Source organism: Festucalex cinctus, chromosome 4 (genome assembly GCF_051991245.1).
Source record: "Festucalex cinctus isolate MCC-2025b chromosome 4, RoL_Fcin_1.0, whole genome shotgun sequence".
Taxonomy (NCBI): Eukaryota; Metazoa; Chordata; class Actinopteri; order Syngnathiformes; family Syngnathidae; genus Festucalex; species Festucalex cinctus.
Window position 1 is genome coordinate 28567321 of NC_135414.1, and position 26819 is coordinate 28594139.

The window sequence follows — 26819 nt, forward strand, 5'->3', positions numbered from 1 at the left end:
ATCTACACTTATTTATTTATTTATCTTACTGACAAATTGAGTGCAAAAAGCCCATGGCTGTCTAAATAGTCTGATTATGAAGAGCAAGAGAAAAGTATGAATATTTTCAATTTTTCTTCCAATTTTAATAAGTATTTAAAATTAAAACCTAAAGGCGTATTTATTTTTATTTTATTTTTTTTTATTGGAGCAAGACTTCAGTTTATTCATTTCTATTCTGGGGGAAAATAAATCTTATTACCTCCACTGGAAATTCCCTTCCTTTAGTTATTTACAACCAGCACGACAACACCACTTGATCATGGGTTCAATTCAAACCGTTTCACTTCACTTGTGTTATAAGTCAATGGCGCATCTAACTGATGACTTTAGAGGTTAGGGTGCGTTTAAAAAAAAAAAAAAAAAGCCAAAATGTTCAATACGCCTTTGTGTAAAACGCTTAGTGCAGACGAGGCATAAACAGTGCATCGAATTACTGTTATTCACATCTTTTTTTTTTTTCTTCTTATCAGTACAGACAACCCGATGCCACTAAAAATTGTATTACCAAAACCAAAGAATTATGTCAAAGCAGATTGAAAAGTATGACCTAATCAGCAGAACTGGTTGCATTTTTAAGTTCAACGACCATTTTGCAATTCATACACTGAGTTCGTGAGTGAGGTTTTCTACAATTAGCAATGTTCGGGGTACACATTAGAGGCACACATACACAGCATGTTACATACATAAACATCTCATTTTGACTTGTGTACCTCAGAAGATCCAAATGAGATGCTTGCCTCTAAGCAGTCCTGAATGTCCAAGAAATGCGCGCATGTGTTGGAACATTGTCTGAAACTAATTCCATTTTTAGCGCAACTTTCCCAAAGATGCCCAAAGGCATCCTACAGAAGCAGACCCCCCCCCCCCCCTTTGGCAGACAATTGAAGACTATGCAGCGCTGCATCAGTTGCTATGAAAACAGGAATACACAAGCGCTTTCGGCACATAGCACATGACAGATATGGAAGTGCATCTTGAAAGAGTGATTGTAGTTTGAGTTGAAAGAGGCGACTTCAAGGACGGTCGACTAAATCGAACCTTTCTTGCCACGCTACCGGCATCACGAATCCAACAAGAGCCTGTTGATTACCTGCTGCCCTTAAGACTTTGCCACGAGGGAGTGATGTGATTCCAATTTTCATATGATAACAACAAGCAGTGGCAGCTCAATGGCGTCCATTTTTCTAATATGTACTCTGTACTCAACTATACAAATATTTGAAGAATACAACTGCACAAGCCAGCAAGCGCCATTTAGACTAGAATAGAGCCAGGCCAACAAGCAGCCTGCCTTTTTGGCACTGGCACTGCATTTTCTAACCATGTAAAACCAAACAACTGCTTTTTTTAAAATAAATCCTGAGCTCTGAGCAACTATCTTATTGTAAAGAAAAAACACATTGATTTTCCAACTCATTCCCTCCCAGCCATTTTCATTGAAGCAACCCCCTTCACTCCCAGCTGTTTTATTTAGTTTGACTGATTTTGCAAGGCCCACAGAATATTGTGTTCTATTGCTATAAAAACATGGAACCTACCAAAAGAAAGATTAGAGTCTCTTCTTTCATCGGGAAAAGAAAGTATATTTCTATCTGTTTCCATTTTGTAGCAATTAGCATTAGAATATAGCTAAGTTTCATCATTTTTCACAAATCTGCTTAGAATTGTGCGGGGGAAAAAATCTTGTTTTCATCATGGCCCTGGTTGATCTATTATCCTCTGCTGCCATCTGCTGGCCGTTTTTGTAATTCTTCGTTCTTCTGTATGCTCTAGCATAAAAACTTAAATACATACAAAAAAAATGTATAAATACGTCTTTGGGATGCTTAAGGAACATGTGCATGTGTTAATTGCAACTGTTGCTGCCCCTACAATAATTCAACAATAACCAAAAATATTACCTTAACTAAACTAACTACCTACCTAATATGTTATTTTTGATGGTCTTATGTGTTTGTATTTGTCAGTTTGTTTTGTAGCATGAGTATGTAAATGTATGTTTGATGTAACATTTTTAATGGGTATTTCCACATAGTAATACATTTATTGTAAAAAATAATAATAATAATAATAAATAAATAAATAAATAAAAGTCCTGGACCACTTGGGAAATTCCCATTAGACTTAGACTTAGACTTGTCTCAGCAATGAGAACAGATAATAGACAGCCTCTTGTTTGCTTATTTTATAATAACTTACTATCTTTTCTGAATGAAAAGTACTACTTTAACTTGGAACCAGAGATTTAATAAAACCCAATTTTACTCAAATGAATTGTCTGCTTTTGTGTTTGAACTTTTACATTTTTCACACACGCACATAAGGGAATTTTTTATGACGCGGTCTCTTTATTTGAGACAAAGTGACAATGATTACATTTACACAGGATTACGTAACATCAATCATCAATATAAAGTATGTATTTTACAAGTTTGGCTTGGCCTATGAGGTGTATGATAACCACAGCATTTACACTCATGTAGTGTTGGGCCGACATTACAGTAACCTTAAATAAATACATTCACTTACATGGCTGCAAAGACAATCACTAAGAAAACATCTCAGACAAAATCTGGATACACATCACACAGGTAAATTACTCGGCAACAAATCCACTTGCAAGTGTCTTTCCAGTAATCAGAGCAGTGCATTAAAAACCCTGTAAAGCAGAAATTAATATATGTTGGCAATTTGACACCACAAGAATTGTTGTACATATATACAAAATGAGGCTCAAAATCGTAAAAAAATAGCCACTGTCATGAACACTGTGAGTGTGTTCGCTGAATGTTCTGAAACAACGCACCACTCAAATGTCAATCAAATATCAGTACTGTAGATAGTAAGATAAGAAAAACGACGGTAGCTTCCATGTTGTACGGCGTTAGGAGGCTCACTTCCAAAATGGAGTAGTTCTTTTGGGGTATAATCATAAAATAAGCACTCAAGCAAACCTGCATACATTGGTGGGGTTGTAATGTGACTGTCAACTGGTCGTTCAACCAGTACAACATCACTCCACAGTTTAAAAACAAATCCCGTTTTTAGTGGAAAATATAAAATGTCCATTAGGTGGTTATCTATCTATCTTATCTATCTATCTATCTATCTATCTATCTATCTATCTATCTATCTATCTATCTATCTATCTATATTTTAGCTATATTTTATATTTTAGCTAGCTAGCTAGCTAGCTAGCTAAAATATAAAATGTTTGATGTGACTACAATACAAAAAAAAACTGCTTTGAAACGTTTCTTCAATGAAAAATTATAATAGTAAGCATTAAAAAAAAATCTGTCAACAGTCGTTAGCTGCTTTCCAATTGGCACCTCATAAAATAAAGCATTATTGTATACATTCACTAAATGTTTGTCAGGCATTACAGCACTGTATATGTAATGTTTTCCCAACATATTTGAACCTAACCATTCATCCATCCATTATCTGAACCGCTTGTCTTCACTTAATTTCATCTAAGCTTTCTTTTTGATTTGTGGACAATTTGGATCATTTTATGAGCAAAGTCAAACTGAGAACATTCCATCCAACAATAGATGAAAGTTGAGAGTCATGCGCTGCCAGTCACAGTACGCGGCGAACATGTGCGTGCAAATGGATTTCAAACCCACAAAGATGTGCACTTAATAGATGACCGGACGTATCAGGCTCTGTTCTTCACGGGCGTCACTTTTTTATGGTCATGGTTATATCTGTGCTACCACAAACACACAAAGAAGAGTTTGGCATTAAGACCAAGTAGAATCATAGAAGTTGTTTTTAAGGAACATTTTATGCCAATTGGTTCCACGTAATCACATTTGGATAGACAATAAATATCCCTGAACTAGTTCATGCTATTTTTGTAAAAGAACATGATTGCGTTAATTTTTAATCTTTTTGAGTGGAGCATAATATGCTGATGCTCTTTGACTGGTCCATATAGAATTGTTACTTTCACGTTGACAATAGAGTAGGTGGGGGTGCGGGGGGACTAATCACCCAAGCACTTCTGGTGTTAAACACGCTAGCCGTGACAATCTTAGGTTAATTTGGAAATCAGTACGGCTTGTAACTTATTTGCCGGTTCAGATCAGACCAGACCGGACTAGCTTTGAGCAGAGAAGAGGATGGGCTCTTCTTTCTGCTCTGACAGAGTAAAAAAAAAAAAAAAGATTGAACATCGCTAGTAGTCAATGTGGCAATACTCTCACCAGATACGCCAACTTCCTAGCACCTCATTCTGCACGCCAGCTCCTTTTATGTCTCGGTGCTAATTATATGTTCCTACATTGTAATTTCACCACAGTAAATGTGGCATAGTAAGAGCATCAACGCCATAACATAACCGCGAGTAGCTAGCCGAAGCTAGCTGTGGTGTAACTAGCTAAGTGTTTCTCAGTTTTGCTCTTTGCTATTTTGATGAGGCGCAAAATGCTAATTTTGACGAACAAACGGCGCTACGAAACAGCTTATTTGGAGCCTTGCACAGTGTAGTATCATGAGAGGAAACTGCTTGAGTTCCCTATCAGACGTTCCAGAAACATGTATTTCGTGAGTTAAAGATAAAATACAGCATATGATGTTGAGTTTTTGTGCGGTATTGTTCTGTTGAGGTTGAAATGAAAGTCAATATTTTACCAGTTTGAGCATGTCGCAAAAACATGTCCTCATCAGAAAACACGAGCCAGGTCAGGGTTTCGTTCCGAACTGACTGCTTCAGTTAGTGTAACAACGGCTGTGTCGTTCTTCCTTCTGCCGTGATAAGCGTCAAACGCTGAAGTACCAGCTGCACATGAGCAACTCCTGAAGAGTTTTGCGCAGCTCTTGGCTCCTGTAGGCGTAGATGAGAGGGTCAATGAGCGAGTTACAGATGATCAGGATGAGGAAGAGGTTAAAGTTCAGGAAGAAACAGTTGCATAAGGGGCTGGTAGGGCAGGTCAGGATGAGAATGAGGTGCAGGAAGAAAGGTCCCCAGCACACGATGAAGACACCGAGCAGGATGGTGAGCGTGATGGCGCCCTTCATGCTGGTGGACGGGCGCCGCTTATTGCGGAAGTTGACGGCGATGCTGCGCGAGTGTATGTGCGCCAGCAGGAACATGTGCAGGTACAGCACCGCGTTGAAGACCAGGCTGGAGCAGAAGAAGGTGACCAGGCACACGATGACGGCGTTGTCCGTGTGGTAGACGATGAAGAAGATGCTGGAGGTGACGCTGGCCAGCCAAACGGCGGCGATGATGCCCACGGCGCGCTGCGTGGTCATGATGCTGTGGTAGCGCAGCGCGTAGAAGATGGTGACGTAGCGGTCGGCCGCGATGGTGCTCAGGAAGGACAGCGACGACACCACCGAGCTGCAGATCATCACGTCGATCACGTTGTCCAGGTGGCGCAGCATGCCCGGCTGCACGTCCAGAAGGCCGTGGTCGTGCAGGAGCATCACGATGGTCTCCACCACGTTGCTGACGCTCACCAGCATGTCGGACACGGCCAGGCAGCAGATGAAGTAGTACATGGGCGAGTGGAGGTTTCGGTTCTTGATGATGGCCACGATGACGAGGATGTTCTCCACCAGGCTGATGAGGCCCAGTGACAGGAAGAGCTCCTGTGGGATTTGGATCTGGAAGCAGCCCGAGTTGGGTTCCGCCCCACTGGAGTTAGTGTCATTGTCTTGCAGGAAGTCACCCAGGTAGTCGTGGTGCATGAAGATGTTGTGCTGGGAACTGTTGGAAAAGTCCATTGCTCCTGAAATGGAAAGTTTAAGAAGAGTTAAGTCATAGTTGCTCATAATCAGGGGTGAAATATGTGAAGACTGTGATTTTTTATTTTCTGGTTGACACATTAGTTATATATACATTTTTGGGGGGGATCTGTTCAGTATTCATCAGCCGCCCGAGTCTTATCTGACAAGTCTTGGTCCGCAGAGCTTCCACAGCATCAGATGGATCATCATTCATGTCAGGACTGCTGGCAAGCAGTTTCTTGTGACAACAATCCTCTATCATGCCATGGCTCAGAGGTGGAGTGGTTGTCTCCCAATCCAGTTTGCGGGTTTGATCCCTGACCCTTGTGACCATGTTGAGGTGATGCCGAACCTTTGGTTGCTCCTGATGTTGCACCATCAGGTGAATGCAAAGTCAGTGTGAAATGCTTTGAGTCCCTTAACAGGTGGGAAAGCGCCACACAAGAACATTTGCCAAATGTTCTTCACATAAATGGGGTTGGGTGGCAAGTTTGAAGTCTTATTTTTAGGGCTCTCGGGCGATTAAAATGTTTTAATCGTTATTAATCTCAGGACTTCAAAAGTTAACTCACGGTTAATCGCAAATTTTACATCTGTTCCAAATGTACATTAAAATATTTCTTTCTGAGTTTCATACTCTTAACATAAAAGTGGAAAAATGTTAAACTAATAGATATATACTGCATCTTTTAGCCATTGATTCAGTAATTTCACAATTCATAAAATTGAGTTAAAATGAAAAAGATGGACTGTAAAAAAACGAGTGTAATATTGATTTGTGTTGAGGTCATTTTTGCGCCACCAGATGGCATAATTGCATTTGCAAGACGTTGGTGACAGCTCGGTGCATTTTCTTTTCATATTAAGAGCTTCTAATCTTTTACATGAAGTAACTTGTGAAATTACAACTTGACCTTGACCCCAATCTCCACAAATATATGCATTATTATTGCATTTATAACTGCTACATTTTGACGTGGATGTGTCTTCTGCGTTGCGACTGGAATTCCACAAGTACAGGCTTTCTAAGTAAGGGGGCGGTCATTAATCACGTTAAAAAAAAATATGAGTGACGTTACTGTAAATTAACTCAAAATGAATGCACAAATTTTGACACCCCTACTTATTTTACAAAGAAAAATATCGAAGTCCAGCTACATCTTGTATAGACTAGACACACTTGAAACATGTGGGTAAGTGTGTTACAGTATCATAAAACCGAGGCGAAACTTTTTGGCCGTAATTCCAAAACTTTGGTTTGGTGCACACGCACGACACTGCTCATCAGCAAAGGAACACCATTCCAACAGTACAGTGAAGCATGGTGGTGGCATGATCATGATTAGTTTTTCTTTAGATGGAACTGGGGCATAATTCAAGGCAGGAAGAATTATGATTAGTCACTTTTTCTGCCCTTGCGCAACTGCAAATGACAACGACGGAAAGGTTTTCTTTTATCAGTGAGGTGCTGTCACATGTTTTGGATCACAAAAGACATAGAAAAGAATGTGACCATATAAACGCACCCACTTATGATGAGTGACGTCCAAATACAAAATCAGCTTTTGAGCTCTTTAGAACACAATCAATTGGAAACGATTTACTGGAGATGACGAATTTAGATGGGAGGCAGCAGGCACAGCTCCGGGATTTGTTCTCTCCCGGAGCTAAGTGGAGACTGAGAAATCATTTCTAAATACATTTTGAATGGTATGCTGTAGGGGCTTAAGTGGAGCTACGTTGATTTCTGTCAGGGCTGTGGCACCCTCTAGCCCCCCAGTGTAGCGCCACCCCTGGGAGGCGGTTGGAAGAACTTGGGTGTGACTCATTTGCAAGCTTACATTGGGTTGGGAACATGTCAAAGGGCAAAGCGACAACAAACCGGTGTCGACAATAGAATTTTTTTTTTTTTTTTTTTTTTTTTAGCCACCTATATGTGTCAATTTGATCATGTACTTTTTGAAACAGATTCAGTTACACGTATTTTTTTTTGGGGCTAATGTCTTATTTTGATTAAGACATCTGCTTTCACGAGTGACTACAGATATTATAGAATAATAATTACTGTTGAGAGGGTGAAGTAAGAGGACTTTGACAATTTTAAGTTAAAACGATAACTTGATTAATAAAATAGTTGATTCATTTGATAATTGATTAATTGCCAAATATTTGATTATTTTGACACCTCGTTTTTTTTTTGTTTTTTGTTTTTTTTTTTGCCCCTGGGTCAAATTTCACCCAAGCAAAATACATGTTATGATAACAGAAATGATTTTTCATTCCAAGTGTTTTAGATAGCAGATCATAGCACATATATGTACTACTGTAACAAAACAAATACATGGGGGGAAAAAAAAAGGGGGGCGGTATTGTGAATGATATCTATGCAAATTCGGGTGAATCGAGAATATTTCTTGATCGTCTCGTACATGTACTTTGGATGTATTTAAATCAACTCAATTGTATGCATAGCACACCCCAAAAAAAACACAACTGTAATAATGTATTGTATATAAAATATATAAATAAAACATAAAACAATTACAATAAAATAGTTTTATTATACAAATTACAACTATTTACAAACAAACGAGACACTAAAACAAGGGCTCATGCTTTGGTGAAAGCCACGGACTTAAAAATGGATTTTAATGGCCGTTCAGTGTGTTGTCATGAGGTTAATCCATAGTTTGGGACCAGTAATAGAAAAACAAGGTATTCTGTGTTTTTCTTTTAAATGGCCTATTTAGATTTTAAACAAACAAACAAACAAATAAAATAAATAAATGAAACATCAAGTATCTGTTACATACACCTGGGTAACAATTTCATTATAATCACTTTGTAGAGGTTTACATTGCCCAAGGATAAGATGTGTTAGCATATTTGAATGTAGCAGAATGGTTAAAGTCGATCTATCATAAATAACACTGGAAAACCTGACTGGTGTCAAATAATAGTCAATATTTTGAGTATTTGATCACTGCTAACATATCCTCTCTGCAAAATAATTCATAGAAGGAACATAATAGGTACTACAACCAAATTTGATTGTAAATCATCCCTCTAAGAATTTTCTAGAATTAAAGTTGATCTCAGGTAAATATCATTGGAAAAAGGCGGCACATTTTGAGCCAAACTTGACTGGTGTGAAATAATTGAATCATTTTTTTTTTTTTTAGTCAAACTTGATGAGTCCTCAATAACAGTGCATAAAGTGTTCTATTCAATTCTATTCTATATTTGAGGCCCAACATGATGTAAAATCATACTGGAACAGGAACATGTTAAAAGTTACGCTTAATTGATACCGAGTCCAATTTGAAGGGTGTCAAAATAACAATGGTGAAAAGTTAACGATTTAGACCTGACTGGTCATAAAATAATACTTGAAAAGAGGCCTACTTCAGTCACACTTGAGAAACAACAACAATGTAGACTAGATATATACTTTAGAATATTAAGATCTGGTGGAGGAAAGTAAAATATATTGAACGTACCAGAAGCAATCCACGTGAAAAAGTGAATCTCCTCGGCTTGTTTATGAGTGCAAGCTGACAAACAGCAACATCCAGAAAATGTCCTTTTCCCAAATCATTTTTTTTTGTTTTGTTTGTTTTTTTGCCTTTAAGCACACCAAAGGCGCCCGTCCCGCCTAACAAGAGAGCTTCTTTGCAGAGAGCACCAGGACTGATGTGACGTGACCGTTATGATGGAATATTTGGAGAGAGGAGTGATGTGGGCCAAGAGAACCATGTGAGACTTGACTCGACTCCTCCTTGTATGCTGAGGGAAGATGAGCGCATAATAGAAAATGTGAAAGCAGTCAACATAGTTGAGTAGTGGACAGGCATGAGAGAAAGATTTTTCTCAATTCCTAATTGGCAGCAAAACTCAAATACAGTGGTGCCGATCACAATGAGTGGAAATGCCATTAATCATTTCTTAAAAAACAAAAACGTTGTTTTGTTTTTTTAAAGAAGAAAATAGAACTATAATAACATAATAGTTTACTTATAAAACCATACAGTAATTATGATTAAATATAATGTAAAAAAAACTAAACGTTTCTTGACACATTTTTGTTGCAAGTCAATGAACATTCTACTGTATTCTGTCATTGGCCATCTGGGGGCAGTATAACATATAGACGCATAGCAGCTGTAATATTAGTCGTTCTTCACAATGTTGGAAAATTGGAACTCCATTCTATTTTGCACCAGCAAGGGGGTGGGCGTGGGGGCAGCAATGCACTTGCAGTTCCTCGTCTGCCGGAAATAAGAAGACGAAGAAGAGTAAGACGGTAACCAGTGACCACCCGGAATGGTCAATGTCTCACCAAATCTATTGGTTAATCAAGCCAATATGAGCTAATTAGCTCAAAAACAACGGTTCCAATCTAGTAGGTTTAAATCTATTTTTTTTCCTTTTATTATTTTTTTGAACATATAAACAAATGAACAGCAGAGATAAAACAAAAAACAACAACAATCAAAATAGAAGAAAATCCCAATAACATAATCATTCAATTAATCATAACTTACATGTTCAAAAGGGAGTAGGAAGAAGTTAAAAACTTATCTAGTCCTACCCCTTTTACTAAATATATTTAAACTTATTTCATTATTAATACAATTTTCATTTACTGATTATTAAAAATAATAATAATAAAATAATAAATGATATATATAACCCAAGTTATATATATATACACAAGTGCACTTAACCTATTCACATTTACCAAAAACATATATACATAAATTTACTAAACATATACCATAATACCTATCTAGATCACTTACACATACTCACATGTACATTTTTCATATACTGGCTTGACATAGATAATTTTTTTGAATTTTACTTTTAAACATTTTTTTAAACTCCAGCATTGAATCACAATTTTGCAGAGCAATTTCCTAGATTGGTACCGTTTTTTGTTTTTTTGTTTTTTTAAACCAATCAATTTTTAGAGTGTACTTTGAGGGAAAGAACATTAAACTATATTCTACTGCATATTTGTCCAACATAATCCAGTCCAAGGATGTAAACAATGGGGATGTGTGCTTTGCTCCTCCTCCTGGAACTCACTTAATCAATATTAAGATCAGGTCACTTTGAAGCGTGCAGCATTCTTCTTTTGTCAATTAAATGATTAACAAGGGCTTGAAATATTGGTCGATAGCGTGGAAATTCAGTGGCAAAAATCCTCTTATTAATCACTTCCTAGAAAAAAGGCCAGCCCAATTGTTTGCTGCATCCTTATTAAGTGTGCCGGTTTTGTGTCCTTTTGGAATTATGACAACGAAGCTGCGCGGCAGTGCTGGCGCCATCAGGGCTGAAACATTAATCAAGATGCTGTTTCTCCTCATTCCGCTGCTTCTGGGGACATATGATGAGACACTTTCGATTTAGATCACATTAACAGTTATAGCTCCAGGTGAACGGAGAACAATATTATTTTTCAATCAAGCACAACGTCATTTCTATTAGCTTACTAACTTTTAAGTATAAACAAATGTATAGGAAGTAATTGTGGCATTTAACAAAGTTTATGAAACTGTTTAGACGGTCGTAACTGAAGCAAATTGCCCATAAGGCAACTCATGCAGATGTTTATCAAAAGCGTTTGTCTTAGATTTACAGAAGAGCAAGACGCTGTCATTCTCCATTCTGACAGATATAAACCACTTGGCCTTCAGGGCGTTGCAGACACATGATTTGATATAAAACAAAACAAACAAACGAACAAAAAATAAATAAATCTGTGAATCTCACTTCATATACACTCTAGGGCTACAACGTTAGGTACACTTATATGATCCAACAGAACTGTTAATTTTAAAATATTAAAAAATATATATTTTTAAAAGGGGAGCACACAACACCCCCCACCCACCCAAAAAATTAAATAAATAAATAATAATAATAATAATAATAATAATAATAATAATAATATAAAAATAAATAAATAAAAATAAAAAATAAAACACTAATTGTCGAATTTGTTACCCGACAGTGACCAAAATAATCTGTTAAGAAACTAGCAAGCAGAAATAAACTGAAGGTAACGGAGAGGACACAGAAATAATTATAAACATTTCTGCTTGACGGGTACGTTTATCACCTCTCTTTTCATTTTTAATTGATTGGACATTTCACAACTTAAATATGGTTTAAGTTGGTAGTCTGTAGTGTCGTCTGTAGTGCTAGTCAAGTGCTAATGCTAGCTTAGTATTGCTATCGTTGCTGTTTTGCTTTCGAGGTGAGGCGGGATTAGTGGCGAGGCTACATTCAAATCTTGCTAGCAGAGTTTTTGTTATTATTATTGACATTGTAGTTTACGGTGGTGGAAAAGCACTGAAAGCTGTTTGACTAAAGAACACAAGCCCCCCAGTGGAGAGTTTCTCCGCGGAGAGCAGAAAAAGCGGAAGTTCCAAGAATTGGAAGACCGCAAAACTTCTTGAGCTGATTAAATCAGTGGCGGATCTCCATGGCAAAAATCACTGGAAGTTCGTAGCGATAAGAAGAAACAGAGAGTGATTTTCTAACAGCTTGTTGTGCGGACTGTTTTGAATGGTTTAACGGTGATTAAAATGTATTTGTTATGGAATATCCTCTGGGCAAATTCTATTCACGCCGTTATGCAAGTAGATGATAAGAAAAGTCAGGGAAGGTAAAACCATTAAAATTGGGTCAACATTTTTTTCCCCTCTCTGATATTGCTATGTAATGTCTACGCTGTAGCTTCTGTCCCTATTCAAACAAACTCGAAATGAAATTACATGAAAAACTATAGGTCAGACCTAAACACACTACCACAACAACGATGGGTATTGTCATGCTTTCTGTGGGTCTTCTGATTAGAGGTTTCCTGCAAATGTAGGAAAGTTATGGCCAGATGTGCCTTAATAGACAAAGCAGCAGATGACTGGAAATTGTCAAGCAAGTCTGCTATTGTGTGATGGGTAGCAGACACAGAAATTATGTTGAATGATGATTTTAAAAAATACAAAAACTTGCGAAGTGGGTGGCTTCAAAGAAAAGGTGCTCCTGAGTTGTTTAACACGAGATGTAAACACAATGAAAGACAACCTGGGATGGCTTTTGGTCAGAAATCCAAATACCTTCAGTATACAACAATAAAGACATTGACTTTGCCGTTCAAATGCTATTGGAAGGGACTGTAGTTATTCAGTTACAATTTGGGGGCTTTATTTTTTCATTCAACATTTATTCTAAAATAATTTGAACATCTCATGTTGCACTTGAAAACCGTTCACATATTGCTGAAAAGCAATAAATAAATAGATGTTTTTCCCCTTTCCGTAATTGTGAATAATGATTACAATACAGCCTTCACTTGCTATAATGCGGCTCACTTTTCGGGGTTGTATTGCTAAAAATAACCATGACTAGCATTTTGGCCGTTATAGTGCATGTGTAGGTCGAAGAGGGACAGGACAAAAAATACTTTATTGAGCTGATCAAAGGGGTGGAGTCAGTTGGCCTTTACAGCATTTAATCATGGTATTTAATAGCAAAAAATATTGGCATCAGCTGACTTTTTTGTCATTAAATAAATAAAAGAAAGGCCCTCAAGAGTTTTTTGAAAGTGCAGAACTGTCACTAATACAAAAATAATGATTGTAAATGGTGCAATGGTGAGTTAAGATTTAATCGTTTGATTGCATTTGCTTTTATGTCTGTGATAAAAGTGACTCAGCTGCTCCGTGGTAGAAGGAAGGTTGGGCATAGCTGATTTATGCCCTTTTCACTGGACAGCCAAACCATACATTCAGTCATAAGAGCTGTATTCTGATTAAATTACTTTTATTGGATTTATTTCATATCCCTCACAAAAAAAAATAAAAATAAAAAGTTGTCCTAATAAGTATTTTCATATTTAAAATGTGCTATATTTTTCTCATGTGTGTCAGGAAAACTCCATGTACCATGATTTTTTCCAGCTTCAGAATTCAAGGAATCCACGACTTTTGGCTGTTTGCGTCCTCATTCCTATAAAACTTAATAAAAAAAAAAAAAAGATATAAAAATTAAGAATAAGCTAATTAAAAAGGTGAATTCATGTTCAAGCCTAAAAAAAAAATGATAGGAATATCTTTAAGGAGCTCATGTGGCAGCAATATAATTTAGTCACAAAGGTTTTATTGATGAGCTATTCGTCAGTTTCCAAAACGTCCCGCTCAGTCCCACTCTTCCTCGTCTCGAAAAGGATGGTCCTCTCGCGGAGGCTCTTGAAACCTGATGTTTGCCAGCATGTCCCTCATTGCCACCATCAGGCGATTCACTTCCTGGTTTAGCTCTTGTCCAGCTCGAGCCACCTCCGTGTCGCCGTCCTCCTGCCTCAGCTCCTCCTGGACAAGAAAATAATATCAATATCACTGCGACCCAACTGTTCCAGTACTTGGATGGGGGGGAGACATTAGAACACACAAATGCTTGTCAAGTTGTCATATTCCCACCCCCAAGCGCAATGCAAAAATAGTGACACCGTGCAGAGGTTTAGGCAATACATCATGTGATGTTGATGTCTGATCGGATGCAGCTGTGGTCGATTGTAACGCTTAAATAAGCAGAACAATTAAGTTTTAGAGTTTTCGCTGGATGATGCGGATTGCTCCTACGTAACACACAAGTAGGCAAAGATAACCCTAAAGTTCTGCAAAAGCAGACTCAATCAACAAATCCATAAATAAAATTTCTAAAGATAGCCAGAAGGAAGTATCAGTAGACCATAACCTCAAATAATGTCGCATTTCATCAGTCTTTATTGTTGATTGGGCCTTCAGTAGGAAGCAAAAATATTTGTCATATGCTTCCTTTCATTTATTTTTATTCACTTGTCATGAGGAACATCATGTGCAGGGAGGAAATGTTATCCCCAATTCAGACAATTCCAACTGTTGTGCTACAAAGTTACTGCATTAGTTACTCTGGTTTACCCTTAAAGCACAATCTCCATTTTGCAAGATCAGATCTGATTTATTGCTGCTGTTAGCCTTCTTTGAGATGCCAAGATTTTTAAGTAGGGATGAATGAAGACACAAAGCAGATCTATAGCATAGAACCACCTTTGAATATGATGATATGAACAGCATGATATGTTGGTTATCACGATATTGTGGGGAGGTTGATCCAAAAAACAAAAAAAAACAGCATACTAAAAAAAAAATATTGTGCTTTTGTTCATTAGTGCTAAAACTACACATTTTTATTTATTTTTTTTAAACATGTGCTGCTTTAATAGGCTGACATAACGACGACGATATATTGCAGCAGTTTTAATAGCGCGATATCACGATATTATATAGTGAGTGTAAATTCTTTGTCTAACCTAAGGTATTGTGATTTTGAATTCCAATTCTATAATGGATATATACCTGAAGGATGAAGTTTGGCAGTAAGGAACGGAAAAACAGCGACAGCGTGCTCTCATTGGCTGCTCCAACACGGGGCCTACATGCACGCAGAGAAACAAGACAACGGAAGGTATGACTTGCATTGGTCGCTAAATCCAGGAAGGAATATGAATGACTGATATTACCTTGCTGGTCTGGTGTATGAGATCAAAGATTCCACTGGCGGGAGGGGGTCAAATCCCATCATGGGTTGAGTCGTCACCTCCTGAGAGTGTGGAACAAAGAAGCATTGGTCAAAGTTTGGGTCTCGGGCAGTGACGGACCTCATTATCACCACAGGTTTAAGGTGAAGTCAACTCTAATTTTTTTTCCCAACTTTAATTTGATTAATATTGCGTTCGTGGAATATGAATGAAGCAGCAAAATCTAGCTGCTATTTTATCACTAGCTGTCCACTGAAAATGACATCGCAGTTGCTCAGGTAACAACCAATCACGGCTCGGCTTCAGAAAAGATGTGAGGCATGATTGTGATGAGCAGGTAACACTGTAGTTGTTTTGAATGAAAGGCTGGACATTTTACCAGAGGCAGACTGGACGTGGCTTCTTTGATCTCAGACAGCAGAACGTGACGATGGATGTTCCGTGGCGCACTGTGATATCTCAGCTTTCTCCTACGTCACAGATGTTAACAGGACACGGTGAGCGGAATGCCTTGAAACTACTCTTGATACTTTTTTGAACTTCTGAGTTCAAACATGGTTCTCCAGGACACTGGTTGTGATTCATTCAAGTTTAGAATCTTTTTTTTTTTTTTTTTTTTTTTTTAAACAATGGAAAATGAATTAGCGAATCCAGGGTCACATGTAGTGTTGACAGAAGTAGAGAGGGAGGTTTGCTGTGGACTGTTATTTCATGAATCATTGCTTTGAACATTTTTAATTTGAATTTATTTTAAAGACTGATGGGGTTAGGGATAAGATTCAAAAGATAAAAATAAATAGCAAAATAAATACAAAAACAAATACAATTGAATACCAATCAATAAATAAAAACGCTCTGCTCTTACATTTATTTATTTCAGGTTATGTTATTCAAATGAGGGGGCAGTGATCGGTGAACAAGGAAGTCTCGCCGGATTGCATGGAGAGCACCAGCAATGGACGACTATCTTGTTTACTGTCACCACGACGCAAGTCGCAAGTTGTGACAGTGGACAAGATAGTCGTCCATTGCTGGAGCTCACCATGCAATCCAGCGAGACTTCCTTGTTTGCCGAGCCGCTCACTTTAGGCAGTTTGCAACAGTGGAGCCCAAGTCAAGACGTTGAGCACCACCCCCTCATTAAAATAACATTTCGACGTGACAGAGCATCTGTAGCATGAAATAAACATGAGAACAGAGCATTTTTATTTACTGATTGATATTTAATTCTATTTATAGATTTATTTTTGTTTATTTCGACATTTTTATTTTTTGAATCTAGTTTATTTTGACTTATTTAGGGATATATATATATATATATATATATGTGTAGTTTGTTTTTATTTCCATTTATATTTTTTGTATTCAATTTTTGAATTAGATTTTTTTTGCATCCGTTTTTATTCATTGTATTCATTCATTTATTTAATTATTTAGTCATTTATTTTTAATTTTGGCAATTTTGGTCCTCCATAGTTCTGAACCTAGCATAAGACCTTTGCACAGTATTGTACATGATGGTAGTTTGAAATTGAAGAATATTTAGGCCAATTTCCTAACTTCAGAGGTTCCACTGTGTCACTGTGCTGTTACGCAAGCGTGACACGGCAGTAAATGGGAACAATTAACATGGAGTTTGAGAAGATTGGCACGGATTAAATGGATTACTTAAGCTTGTCATAAGCGTAAATTTCTGTCAGATAGGCAGCGCGGTTTTCGGTCTTACTTATTCTGGCAGTCCTCCACAAGTGGGTCTTTTGCATCAATCCGACACAGCACCTCCTTGACACTCTGTTCCAACCAAAGCATAACTGCTACTTCCCTCCAAAGGTTGTACATCCTCCCCACATACAGCGCAGTCAGTTCAGCCAAGGCTGGCAGCTGTCTAGAGAGAGCGAATGGTGACGTCACAAAAAGAGTAGATCGCGAACATTTAAGAGTTGATGAGAAGACGATTACAAAAAGGAGTTTGTATTACCCAATCTGACAGCTCGGGCCAAAGAACGCATGTGAGGTGACCGTGGCATCCGGCTGCACAGCGCATCGATCCAGCAAAGGCATCAAGACTGTTGAAACACACAGGGTTGATTTCTATCACTCATTACGACACACCGTGACGTTTTCCTGTGATAAGAGTTCTCCATTTCTGAAAGCCAGTTTCCGACAGTCCGGGATGGAGAAAAATAGCGGAAATTCACTTATTTAATAGCTTCATGAAAACTCACTTTTAGATTTCCCTGGAGCACAACATCTACATAGCCCAGGCTTTGATATGGTATTCGTGTTAAACCCAAGTCATAAATTATTATGAGATAGAATCCCATTTTTAGGAAATACTACCATAATTATGAAATTACAACTTTGGATTCAATTATTACATGAGATAGTAGATCAAACCCATGACTCTAGTTTTGTTTTTCCTCTTGTTTTTAAACTGGTATAATCATAGAATTCCATAATGTCAATTGCCAGTTAAAGATTATGATTTCCGCTCTGAAAAATAATGATCCTTCAGAGAGGTTCTTTATTGCATAACTGGTTTCATATATAGAACGACTGTACACCACTGAGGTTCTTTTGGTGTTTGTTGGTTATTTAGAAAGGTGATTTATACAGGTAAGTGCTATATAGCACCCATGCTTGAAAAAAAGCACCATGGAGTTTTATGTTATATTTATTGCAATATTTTAACCTTTTTTTTTGGGGGGGGTGCAGCACAGAATTATTGGATAACATGTTTTTATATATTTAAAAGTAGACCTATAAGTATAGAAATAGTATTTCACAAATTATGTGCGGCTTGATTTCAAAAATAAAAATAACTGACCAAATGTGAACTGACACTTTTTGTTCTTCACAGTTAAATCCATTAAGATTTTAACCATTAGGTAGGTTTAAAAAAAAAAAAAAAGAATGTGGAAAAACAAAAAAATCCCTACACAAACACATACAGTGTGAATGTTTCTCAACATGAAGAAAAGCTCCGACAGTACGGGATTTTTAACCTGCAGGAAACATGATGAGCGCTTCCTGTAGCATTTGGTCAGCTTTATGTTTTGCTCGATCGCTTTCTTCAGGCTTCATTTCTTCCTGCTGACTGAGATGGAAATGGCAGAGTGCAGTGGAGAATGCAAAGTTGGGCAGCTGGGACAGATTTCTGTGCTCCTGAGACGCAGACAAACAATTTTGTCCAGCACTGAACGGTTGACCACGTCAAAACACATATATAAGGAAAATGTGGAATGTGAAGGACAATTTACCTCCCATTCCTCATAAAGCTGAAGGAGAGAGTCATACTGTCTGGAGCGCAGCATCAGGAAATCAATGAGCAGCAGCATGCAAAGCGGGTCAGAGTCTGGGTCCAAACTAAGTATGAGTGAGAGAGGGGGATAGAGAGTCCTCAGAAATCTGACATCTTTGAATGCATTGACTCAACCATTTGAAAGACCTCAAAGATTCACAGCGTTTTATATGGCTATGTTAAGTTGACAAAGATGTGTGAAGAACGAGGGCAAAAGGTTAAACATACACATGTCAGTGTGTGTCAATTTGTGGGGCATAGGAATGGAAATTCTACATTTTCATGTACAGTACGAGTGGGCAAAATACTAAGTAAAGAGTATAATAAATAATTCAACTGACAAATCAATTACAACAACCCCAAAAAATAATAATTTAAATAGAAGCTATTCTTATTCATCTAGCAGGACATAAACAAACAGTGCCCCTTGAAAATTATTTGACATCTCATGACCATGTTTTTTTTTTTAAATGCTTGTGTTGTTCTTCTCTACCTCAGGATCAATTTGCAGTACTCCAATGCAGTCCGGGGGCATCCTCTCTTCTCAAGTAACATCATGTGCTTGAAAAGAGCAAGATAAAATGCCCTGAAAGCAGAATGTTATTATTATCAATCAACTTCTGTTTTTACACAAATCACCAATTATTCAGGAAAATGTTTAAAATGAACTTAATGCTGCTGTCACGACAGATAAAATATAAGAGAATGTAAAAGTCCGTCGAACCTGTTTTCTGGTCTGAGATAATCCAGTCTACAGGTGCCAGACGTCAGACTAAATACAGGGTGAAACGCACACTCGAAGCTGTACAAGGCCCTTTCTGGAACAAAATAATAATTATTCAAATACATAATTTGTACACACATTGCGGTATTATGTTGATGTTTCATGCGCTTTGAAAAATGCTCACCAGAACCATTAGCCGGGTGTCGGCTTTTGGTCATTTAAATACAGACTTTCCCTACAATCAATTTGACGTTACAAACAGCAGCTAGTATGTCTAGCATACAATCTAATTAGACTTTACACCCAACTGATGGGCTGCATCGGGATCAGCTGATATTTTACATTTAACCAAAACTGGTGATCGGTGGTAATAACTTACCGTAATTTGCCCAATCAACCAATGACGTCATTGATCGGCTCCGCGAAATAAGACATGACGTGTTTTTGGGGTTTAATCTCCTCCCCACCCCCATACATTTCAATTGGTGTCAATTATATATGGGTTTTACACTACTCGTGGGCTGGGTCTCTCAAAACTTATTTTCCATTTCCATTAAGTTCACCTGCAGTTGTGTGAAAATAATTGTGGTCTAATGACAAAGACTACGCATGTATGTAAGTGATGAAGACACTGATTGAAGGAAATCTCTCCTTCTTTCTTTGGGTTAAACATCCTCACCAATAAGGTCCCTGGCCATCTCCTGATCCTCTTGCATACGACAGACGTCAGAGAGTTGTAGCAAAGAATCAATGTGGTAGGGATTCAGCTGCAGCAGAGCCTAAGAAAAGGCATCAAGAAATGTGCATTTCATTTTTAACTCATTCACTGCTAGTCATTATAGAAAATTTTTACATTTCCAATACTCACGTGATATTACATTCAATAATTATATATAAACCGAATCTACCAAATAACAGAATAGACTCCCTACTTTTTGTCCCGTCCCGTTCTTTTATAATTGACAGCAGAAAAATGTAGGTTTGCCAAAATACAGCCATTTCTCCCATGGACTCTGAAACTGTGTTTATTTCCTATAAAATGGGGCTATGATGTCATCTACCGGTGGTTGGGCATCAGTAAAGTTGTTTCCAAGTTTGATATTTACAGTGGAGCATGCTCAGATTCGCCCCCATTTAGCACCGCTCTAAAAAATACAATTGACAAGTATACTTGTCAAAGGCAGTGAAGTTAATCACTGCTCTGACAATCATTGTTCAATATGCATCATAGTTATATCGTGTCATGAATTTATCAAGAGTCAAGAGTTTATCAATTAAAACAAAGTATTTTCTCTTGAGTCACCTTTGAGGAATGACAGTATACCTTAAAAAAAGCTATCGTGGATAGAATATAACTTAAAACCAAATCAATCAATAGAAACAACACAGCACAGTTTGATCTTTAAATTCAACTATCTGATGAATGACTCCATCATGTAAGAATTGTAATTATTTGGAAATTCCACAATATACCACTAACGTGGACAACAGAGTAATAATGCACTTTTACCACAATGTTTTCTGGATCCATGGACTCGACAGCATCCAGGAACTTGAACTGTACTTGTTGGTAGTCGCGGCTGTGCTCAAAGGTGAAGTAGTGAATGCCATCTTCTGTCTCAAGCAAAGTCATTGAAATTCCTGAAAAAGACATTTCAGGTTCATGTAGATGTACATATGAGCAGTCAGGTTACTGATCATACACAGAGAAAGCATGAGTAACAATTCAATAGTAACTACAGTAGAGGTAGACATAAAAAAAAAAAACAGGAGTTCCTTGCCCTTGATATTTAAAAAATAATAAAATGATTCACATTACAAAAAAAATGCTACATTATTTTGTACTTAACACATTTCTTGTGTACCCATAGACCATTTGAAGGTCATGAATAAGTTTAATGCATTTAATTACCGACTAGAACATCGGAATCTCATTTGCACCCTTTGCACTTTGAATTACTTATATTAAAAGTTACAAAATGTTTCCAAGTGAAGAAGTACCAAAAACGCAGTTTTCCTTTGAATGCAGGCCAGTCATTGTAATAGCAGGGAGACACATTATTTAAACAGAATAATAAGTTGAAAGCAAGCCTGACCTGGGCGGCTGAATCGAGGCCAACTTTCCTTGGGGCTAGTCATCCATGTGTTCCGATGAAACTGTCGATTGCGTTGTCGCGGCCTGAAAACAAATGGCAAGATGATGACAGAGCATGAGGACTAAATAAGTTGCCAAACAGCACGCCAAATCCCCACCAATCCATGCTTACCTCTGATCACCCAAAACTGCTCGACTCCCAAAATATTTCTTCAACTCTGTCTCTGGGTTCAGATTCCTGTAGATAACAAAAAAAAAAATGTATGGAGCAATTATTGCTAAATAACATGTCAGGACAGTCAGTCATGAGAACATGAGCATGCTCCAAAGAGACATTGTTCGATCACCTGTGCTCCACATATAATGAAGGTCTTCTGTCACAGCCGCCAGCATCATTTTGCAAAGTCAAAACACTTGACTCGTCCAAGTTTTCCAGCAATAAATCAATATTCTCTTCTGGTGCCTGTGTTCTCTAACAGACAGAAATCATTGTAAGATACATTTTATGCGGCTTTCTGTCTTAAGAAAATCAATTTGAGGTGTGATTTAAAAAAATGTTTAAAACCAAGGTTCCCCAATTCTGGTCCTCGAGAGTACTGTAGGTTTTAAATGTTTCTGCCTACCAACACACCTAATACTAATGATCAGGATCGTTATTAGGCATGCTGAAAAGCTGATTATATGAAACGGGTGTGCTAGTGGGCGTTAAAATCTAAAACCTTAATGACTCCGGCCCTCGACGACTGGAATTGGGAAACCCTGTTTAAAACCCATTCAAGTTTACCTGCACAATTTCAGATTTAACTTTTGTCCTCTTTTTCTTCTTCTTTTTCTTAACACTGGATAAATGCTGGAAATAATAAATGGCAAACAATAACGTGCCAAAAAAACAACACATAAACACCAAAATAATTTGTTTTAAAAATACATTCCAGCTCCCGCATCATGGCATTTACCTCATTTGATCCTTGACTGCTGTTTTCTTTGCTGCCATTGTTTCCAGTGCCACTTGTTTTGTTTTCATCGAGCTTCTCTGGGTCTTCATCGGCAGAGATTTTTTCTGTGTCACTTATCTGGGAAATAATTGAAACGTACTTGAGATATAATTGTGTACCAAATATGTGGTTTAGTTTACGAACAAGGACTAGCTAGACGCGGCTAACAGCTTTAAGCTCACACAGCAGACCTACAGTCACTGCACGGTGTAGAAAACTGAACTAATGTAGACATACCATTTCAAAAATGGCACCGATATCTTTATGATTCTTGTTTTTCTTTGACTTTCGATTACTGGCATTCCGATGCGACGCTGGACTGACACTGGTCGCGTCCAGCTGCTCTTCCTCGCTTTCAGCAAGCTCATCGGGGCTATCTGCTAAAGTTAGATCTTCGACGACAACCGCCTCCTGAGCTCGCTGTTTGCCTTTCAGCCTCCGCAAAGCCCTGGTAGACATTTTATACTACTCATGTACGCGCTGATACAAAAAAAATGTTGACGACTAAAGTAAGTTTACGTGAGTAAACATTCAAAGACCAGCTGCGCAGACAGCCATGTCGTTCGAGTTTCTACTTCTTTCATTTCGTTGTTCGGCAGTCTCAACTGTTTCGACGCACTCTACTGCCCCCAATAGGAGAAAAGGGGAAATTCGCTGTAAACAAACAATATCGTCCAAAACATGCAGTGCTCTAAGTCAACAGTAGGTGGCAGTGAAGACTTTCTATCTATCTATCTTTTTTAATTTTACCCACACATCAAATCAATATTACTTTATTTATATTAAGTGAATTGTAACGAGTTTTAAAAGAAAATATTTTAGTGTATTTTATACAAATGTAATAAAACACTTTAAAAAACAGACACGGATAGATAGGCACGCGTTATATATATTCAGTAACAGGGCATTGAATAACGTACTGTACATAGAAGTATATGGAAGGACTGTCAGTTCAAGTGCAGCGATGGCTTGTGGGAAGAAGAAAACACAACTGTTTTATAAAGTGCATTTACTGTGGGCGTCACAACTGTAATGTTGTATCAATGTGTGCCTAAACAGAGGGCATGGCCTAGTTATTGATGTAAGTGACATGGCCAGTTTGTCTACATGTCTGAACGTGAGATTTGACCTACCTACTTACGAGTGACCTCATTCTATATGTGTGCTTGTGCCATGAGAAGCATATGGTGGCAGCGTCATGCTTTGGGGATGTTTTTCTCAAAATGGCAGTCAATTAAGCACAAAACCTTCAATCGCCTGCTAGAAAAAGGGGAGGCGGGGCTAATAAGAAACCCCGACTAGAACATCTGAAATTGTATTTATAATTCGTATATTTACTAACGATAGGTGTGTGCTGACTACCATTTAACGTGCGTTGGAATGTGAAAGCAACATACCATTTATAAGAGGGTGTATACACTTGTGCAACCACATTGTCAAAGTTGTTTATTTTTTATTTCTGTCTTGAAGACAAAAAGTCAGATTGAGTTATATGGGTTATAGGCCACATTACACATTTCAGTTTTGATATCATTTGGTGTTTTTCTATGTATATCACCAAAAAAAGACATTTGAACAGGTATGTGTAGAATATTTTTTTCATTTGAGCCTTTCACCACATTAAAATCAGGAAGTCCAAGTCTCCCTGATGTTTCCACACACGCACTATAAAACAAAAACAAAAAAACCTTAATTGGATTATGCAACATCAGTGCGCTAAACTTGTTCAACAACCTACCATGGCAGAACAAAGTATTAATTTGATGTTTTGCATGCCATGAATGTAATGTGATGTCACAGATATTGTGTGTGAGGAAAAGGACACAGGAAATGTGAAAGAAGGGAAATTCCAACATACTGAAAGTCATCAGGGTGTTTGCAAAATGGGAAGCTGCAAATAACCACGTTTCAAAGGGGAAGTAAGACACGTTAAAATGTAGATCTGGGAAAATAATGATTTATTTACATGAAGTACAGAAAACTACACGGTATAAAAAATTTTTTTTCAGTGTGAGTTAAATGTAAAATTCACCCAAAGGAACTGAAAAACTGCATGCACTGATGTGTGCAATTGCATTGCAGCACTTTACAAAGCTCTAATAGATAAGGCAGTGGGATCGGACAAACTAAATCACAAGTGTAAGTATATAAACATCTATAGTTATTATATGTGATCCATTTAGCAGCTGCAACGTATGCATTGTGCCATTTTTTCCCCCCTTAACAAATAAAATGACATTCACACTGTCACCCATTTTTCAAAAAAGGCGTTTACCAGAAGTCACAAGGTTCGTTAAACCTCTGTTGGCATTTGAGCAAAAACCACGGGATGGAGAAAAGCAAACCAGTCGGGTTACTTCTCATCGATGACTGCCATGGGGTTGTCGTAAGCGGCGCCGTCCAAGTCGTCGACGTTTTTCCTGCGCATCTCCGCTGGAGGTCTTGGTGGAGGATTCTGAGGAGGATTCTTAATGCTTGGAGCTACCCTCCTGACCTGCACTTTAGGGAGAATGGGTTCCCAGTGTTCTCCGTGGATGGCCGCCTGAAACGGCAAGAAACGGGTGGAAAAAAAAAAGTCATTAAACTAATTATCGATCACCTCATGTTGCAAAGCAAAATCCATGTTGATTAATGTTCTAATTTTTTTTTTTTTAATCACTTGCAAACGTAATAAGGCACTTTCATGACACAAGGTCCAAATGACTCAGCCACACCACTTCCTGGTTGGATTTCAGGTATGGCTCAAGAGCTGCGCCAGTAATGTAACAATCTCTTCCTTGTAACCGTTTTCCACCAACTTCCTGAATGGGCTGAACGAAACGCAAAAAAAATAAAATAAATACTGTAGCGATATTTGACTCACTGAGAGGTAAATGAGGCTGGCGATGGCAAGGCAGACGCATCCTAGGACGGTAGCGAGCATGAACCCAGCGGGAACACACAGCCTGGGAAACAAGACGGAAGTCTTTATTTAGGTCAACGCAACATGCCAACAACACAATAGAGAAGTGTTTGATTGGCAGGAATGCTGTCGAGCATAGGAAAAAGTGGCCGTGATTTTCAACTCACGCAGCATGTAAAAAGGCCCTGACGTAGTAGTTCCTTGTTAGGGGCCCAAAAGCTTTCACGCACACTGTGAAACAGTACTGCCCCCTGAGAACAGAACATTAGGAGAGAATGAGCATTAACCAATCACCTCGCCATACAACCATTTCAATCTTGATGCAATGGCATTGCTTACTTTCGTTCCACACCGGTGCCCTTTGCCCGTCTGCTTCTCGGGTACTCCAGCAGACACACGAAGACGCCGGCGGCACTGAGCAATGCTGTCAAGGCTTTCTTTCTTATCGGACAGGTTTGCCAACATGTATTAATTATACATAGGAATTGAGCCTCCTAAAACATGCAAACCGACTGTGATCATATTTAAGAAGTAGACTAAAGGGGAATTTATTTGAACTGATAACAGTAGTTAATGCCTCTTAGGTAAAATTAATGAGGATGTCCGCAGTCTATAATTATTATTATTATTTTTTCAAGATAAAAGGTGCTTTATGAAACTGCAAAGGATACATAGCATAGGCAGCAAACTGCCACCCTCTGAAGAGCCCTGCGGCCCCCACAATGCCTCCAGTAAGGAGAACTGCAAGAAGGAAGCAGGAAGATGCTTGTCAAATTCACTCAATCTTCAAAACAAATAAATGAGTAACAGTGAATAAATATATATATATATATATGGGAATTGAAATCTAAATACTGTACTGGTAGGATTTGTTTACGTAACAGCTACATCAAAACGTGTCAACTCTGTGTCTTTAAGAGTAAACAACTATCAAATGAAACACATTTATAAATTCGATGTAAAAGTAGCTAAACTTACTGAGTCCAGAAGCCAAAGCTTGCTCATTGGCCCACATAGCCCACTCGATCTTCCCCATGTTGCCTTCGGTGCACTCGCAAAGAGGAAACGTTTTCTCTGATGTGAAATGTGAGTGCAGGCAGTTGAAGCAGCATGAGAAATAATAAGGTTCAAGGCTACCTGAGACACGCCCCCAAGGCTTTTTAACGTCATTTCCGGTAAAAACGTCGTCGTAGGTGGGTAATAAATTCCTGCATGTTAATACCTTTTCCATTCCAGTTGAAAATCCTTATTAATACTATACTTAAAATAAATTAAATGCTTACCATGACAACATTTGATCATAGATTGTGGTCTTCCTTCTAACCCGACCACAAAATAATTGAAGTAAAAAACGTTTTTCAGTAGTAAGAAACTTGTCTTTTATTTTTATTATTATTACTTGGACTCTCTTCCTGTTTTTGTTGCCCAA

At 38.0% G+C, this 26819-nt stretch overlaps 3 protein-coding genes across 3 annotated transcripts; all 3 read right to left on the bottom strand.

The window, feature by feature from the left end:
• Nucleotides 1-2481: 2481 nt before the first annotated feature.
• On the bottom strand, nucleotides 2482-5784 carry mc1r (melanocortin 1 receptor). Its single transcript, XM_077520087.1, has 2 exons — nucleotides 4687-5784; nucleotides 2482-2704 (listed from the first exon to the last, which is right to left on the bottom strand). Exon 1 carries the CDS (start codon nucleotides 5782-5784, stop codon nucleotides 4816-4818), a length of 969 nt encoding a protein of 322 aa, XP_077376213.1. The 3' UTR covers nucleotides 2482-2704; nucleotides 4687-4815.
• A 7819-nt stretch (nucleotides 5785-13603) lies between these two features.
• Nucleotides 13604-23095, bottom strand: tcf25 (TCF25 ribosome quality control complex subunit). The gene is made up of 18 exons (XM_077520089.1): nucleotides 22726-23095; nucleotides 22450-22566; nucleotides 22278-22343; nucleotides 21841-21965; nucleotides 21666-21731; nucleotides 21495-21577; nucleotides 20909-21039; nucleotides 20078-20177; nucleotides 19399-19492; nucleotides 19168-19260; nucleotides 18634-18739; nucleotides 18379-18538; nucleotides 17352-17439; nucleotides 17100-17258; nucleotides 15753-15843; nucleotides 15356-15435; nucleotides 15192-15267; nucleotides 13604-14165 (listed from the first exon to the last, which is right to left on the bottom strand). Exons 1-18 carry the CDS (start codon nucleotides 22945-22947, stop codon nucleotides 13995-13997), a joined length of 2028 nt encoding a protein of 675 aa, XP_077376215.1. The 5' UTR covers nucleotides 22948-23095; the 3' UTR covers nucleotides 13604-13994.
• A 1334-nt stretch (nucleotides 23096-24429) lies between these two features.
• cyba (cytochrome b-245, alpha polypeptide) lies at nucleotides 24430-26533 on the bottom strand. Its single transcript, XM_077520090.1, has 6 exons — nucleotides 26369-26533; nucleotides 26062-26131; nucleotides 25730-25804; nucleotides 25558-25641; nucleotides 25352-25433; nucleotides 24430-25030 (listed from the first exon to the last, which is right to left on the bottom strand). Exons 1-6 carry the CDS (start codon nucleotides 26424-26426, stop codon nucleotides 24842-24844), a joined length of 558 nt encoding a protein of 185 aa, XP_077376216.1. The 5' UTR covers nucleotides 26427-26533; the 3' UTR covers nucleotides 24430-24841.
• Nucleotides 26534-26819: the final 286 nt, after the last annotated feature.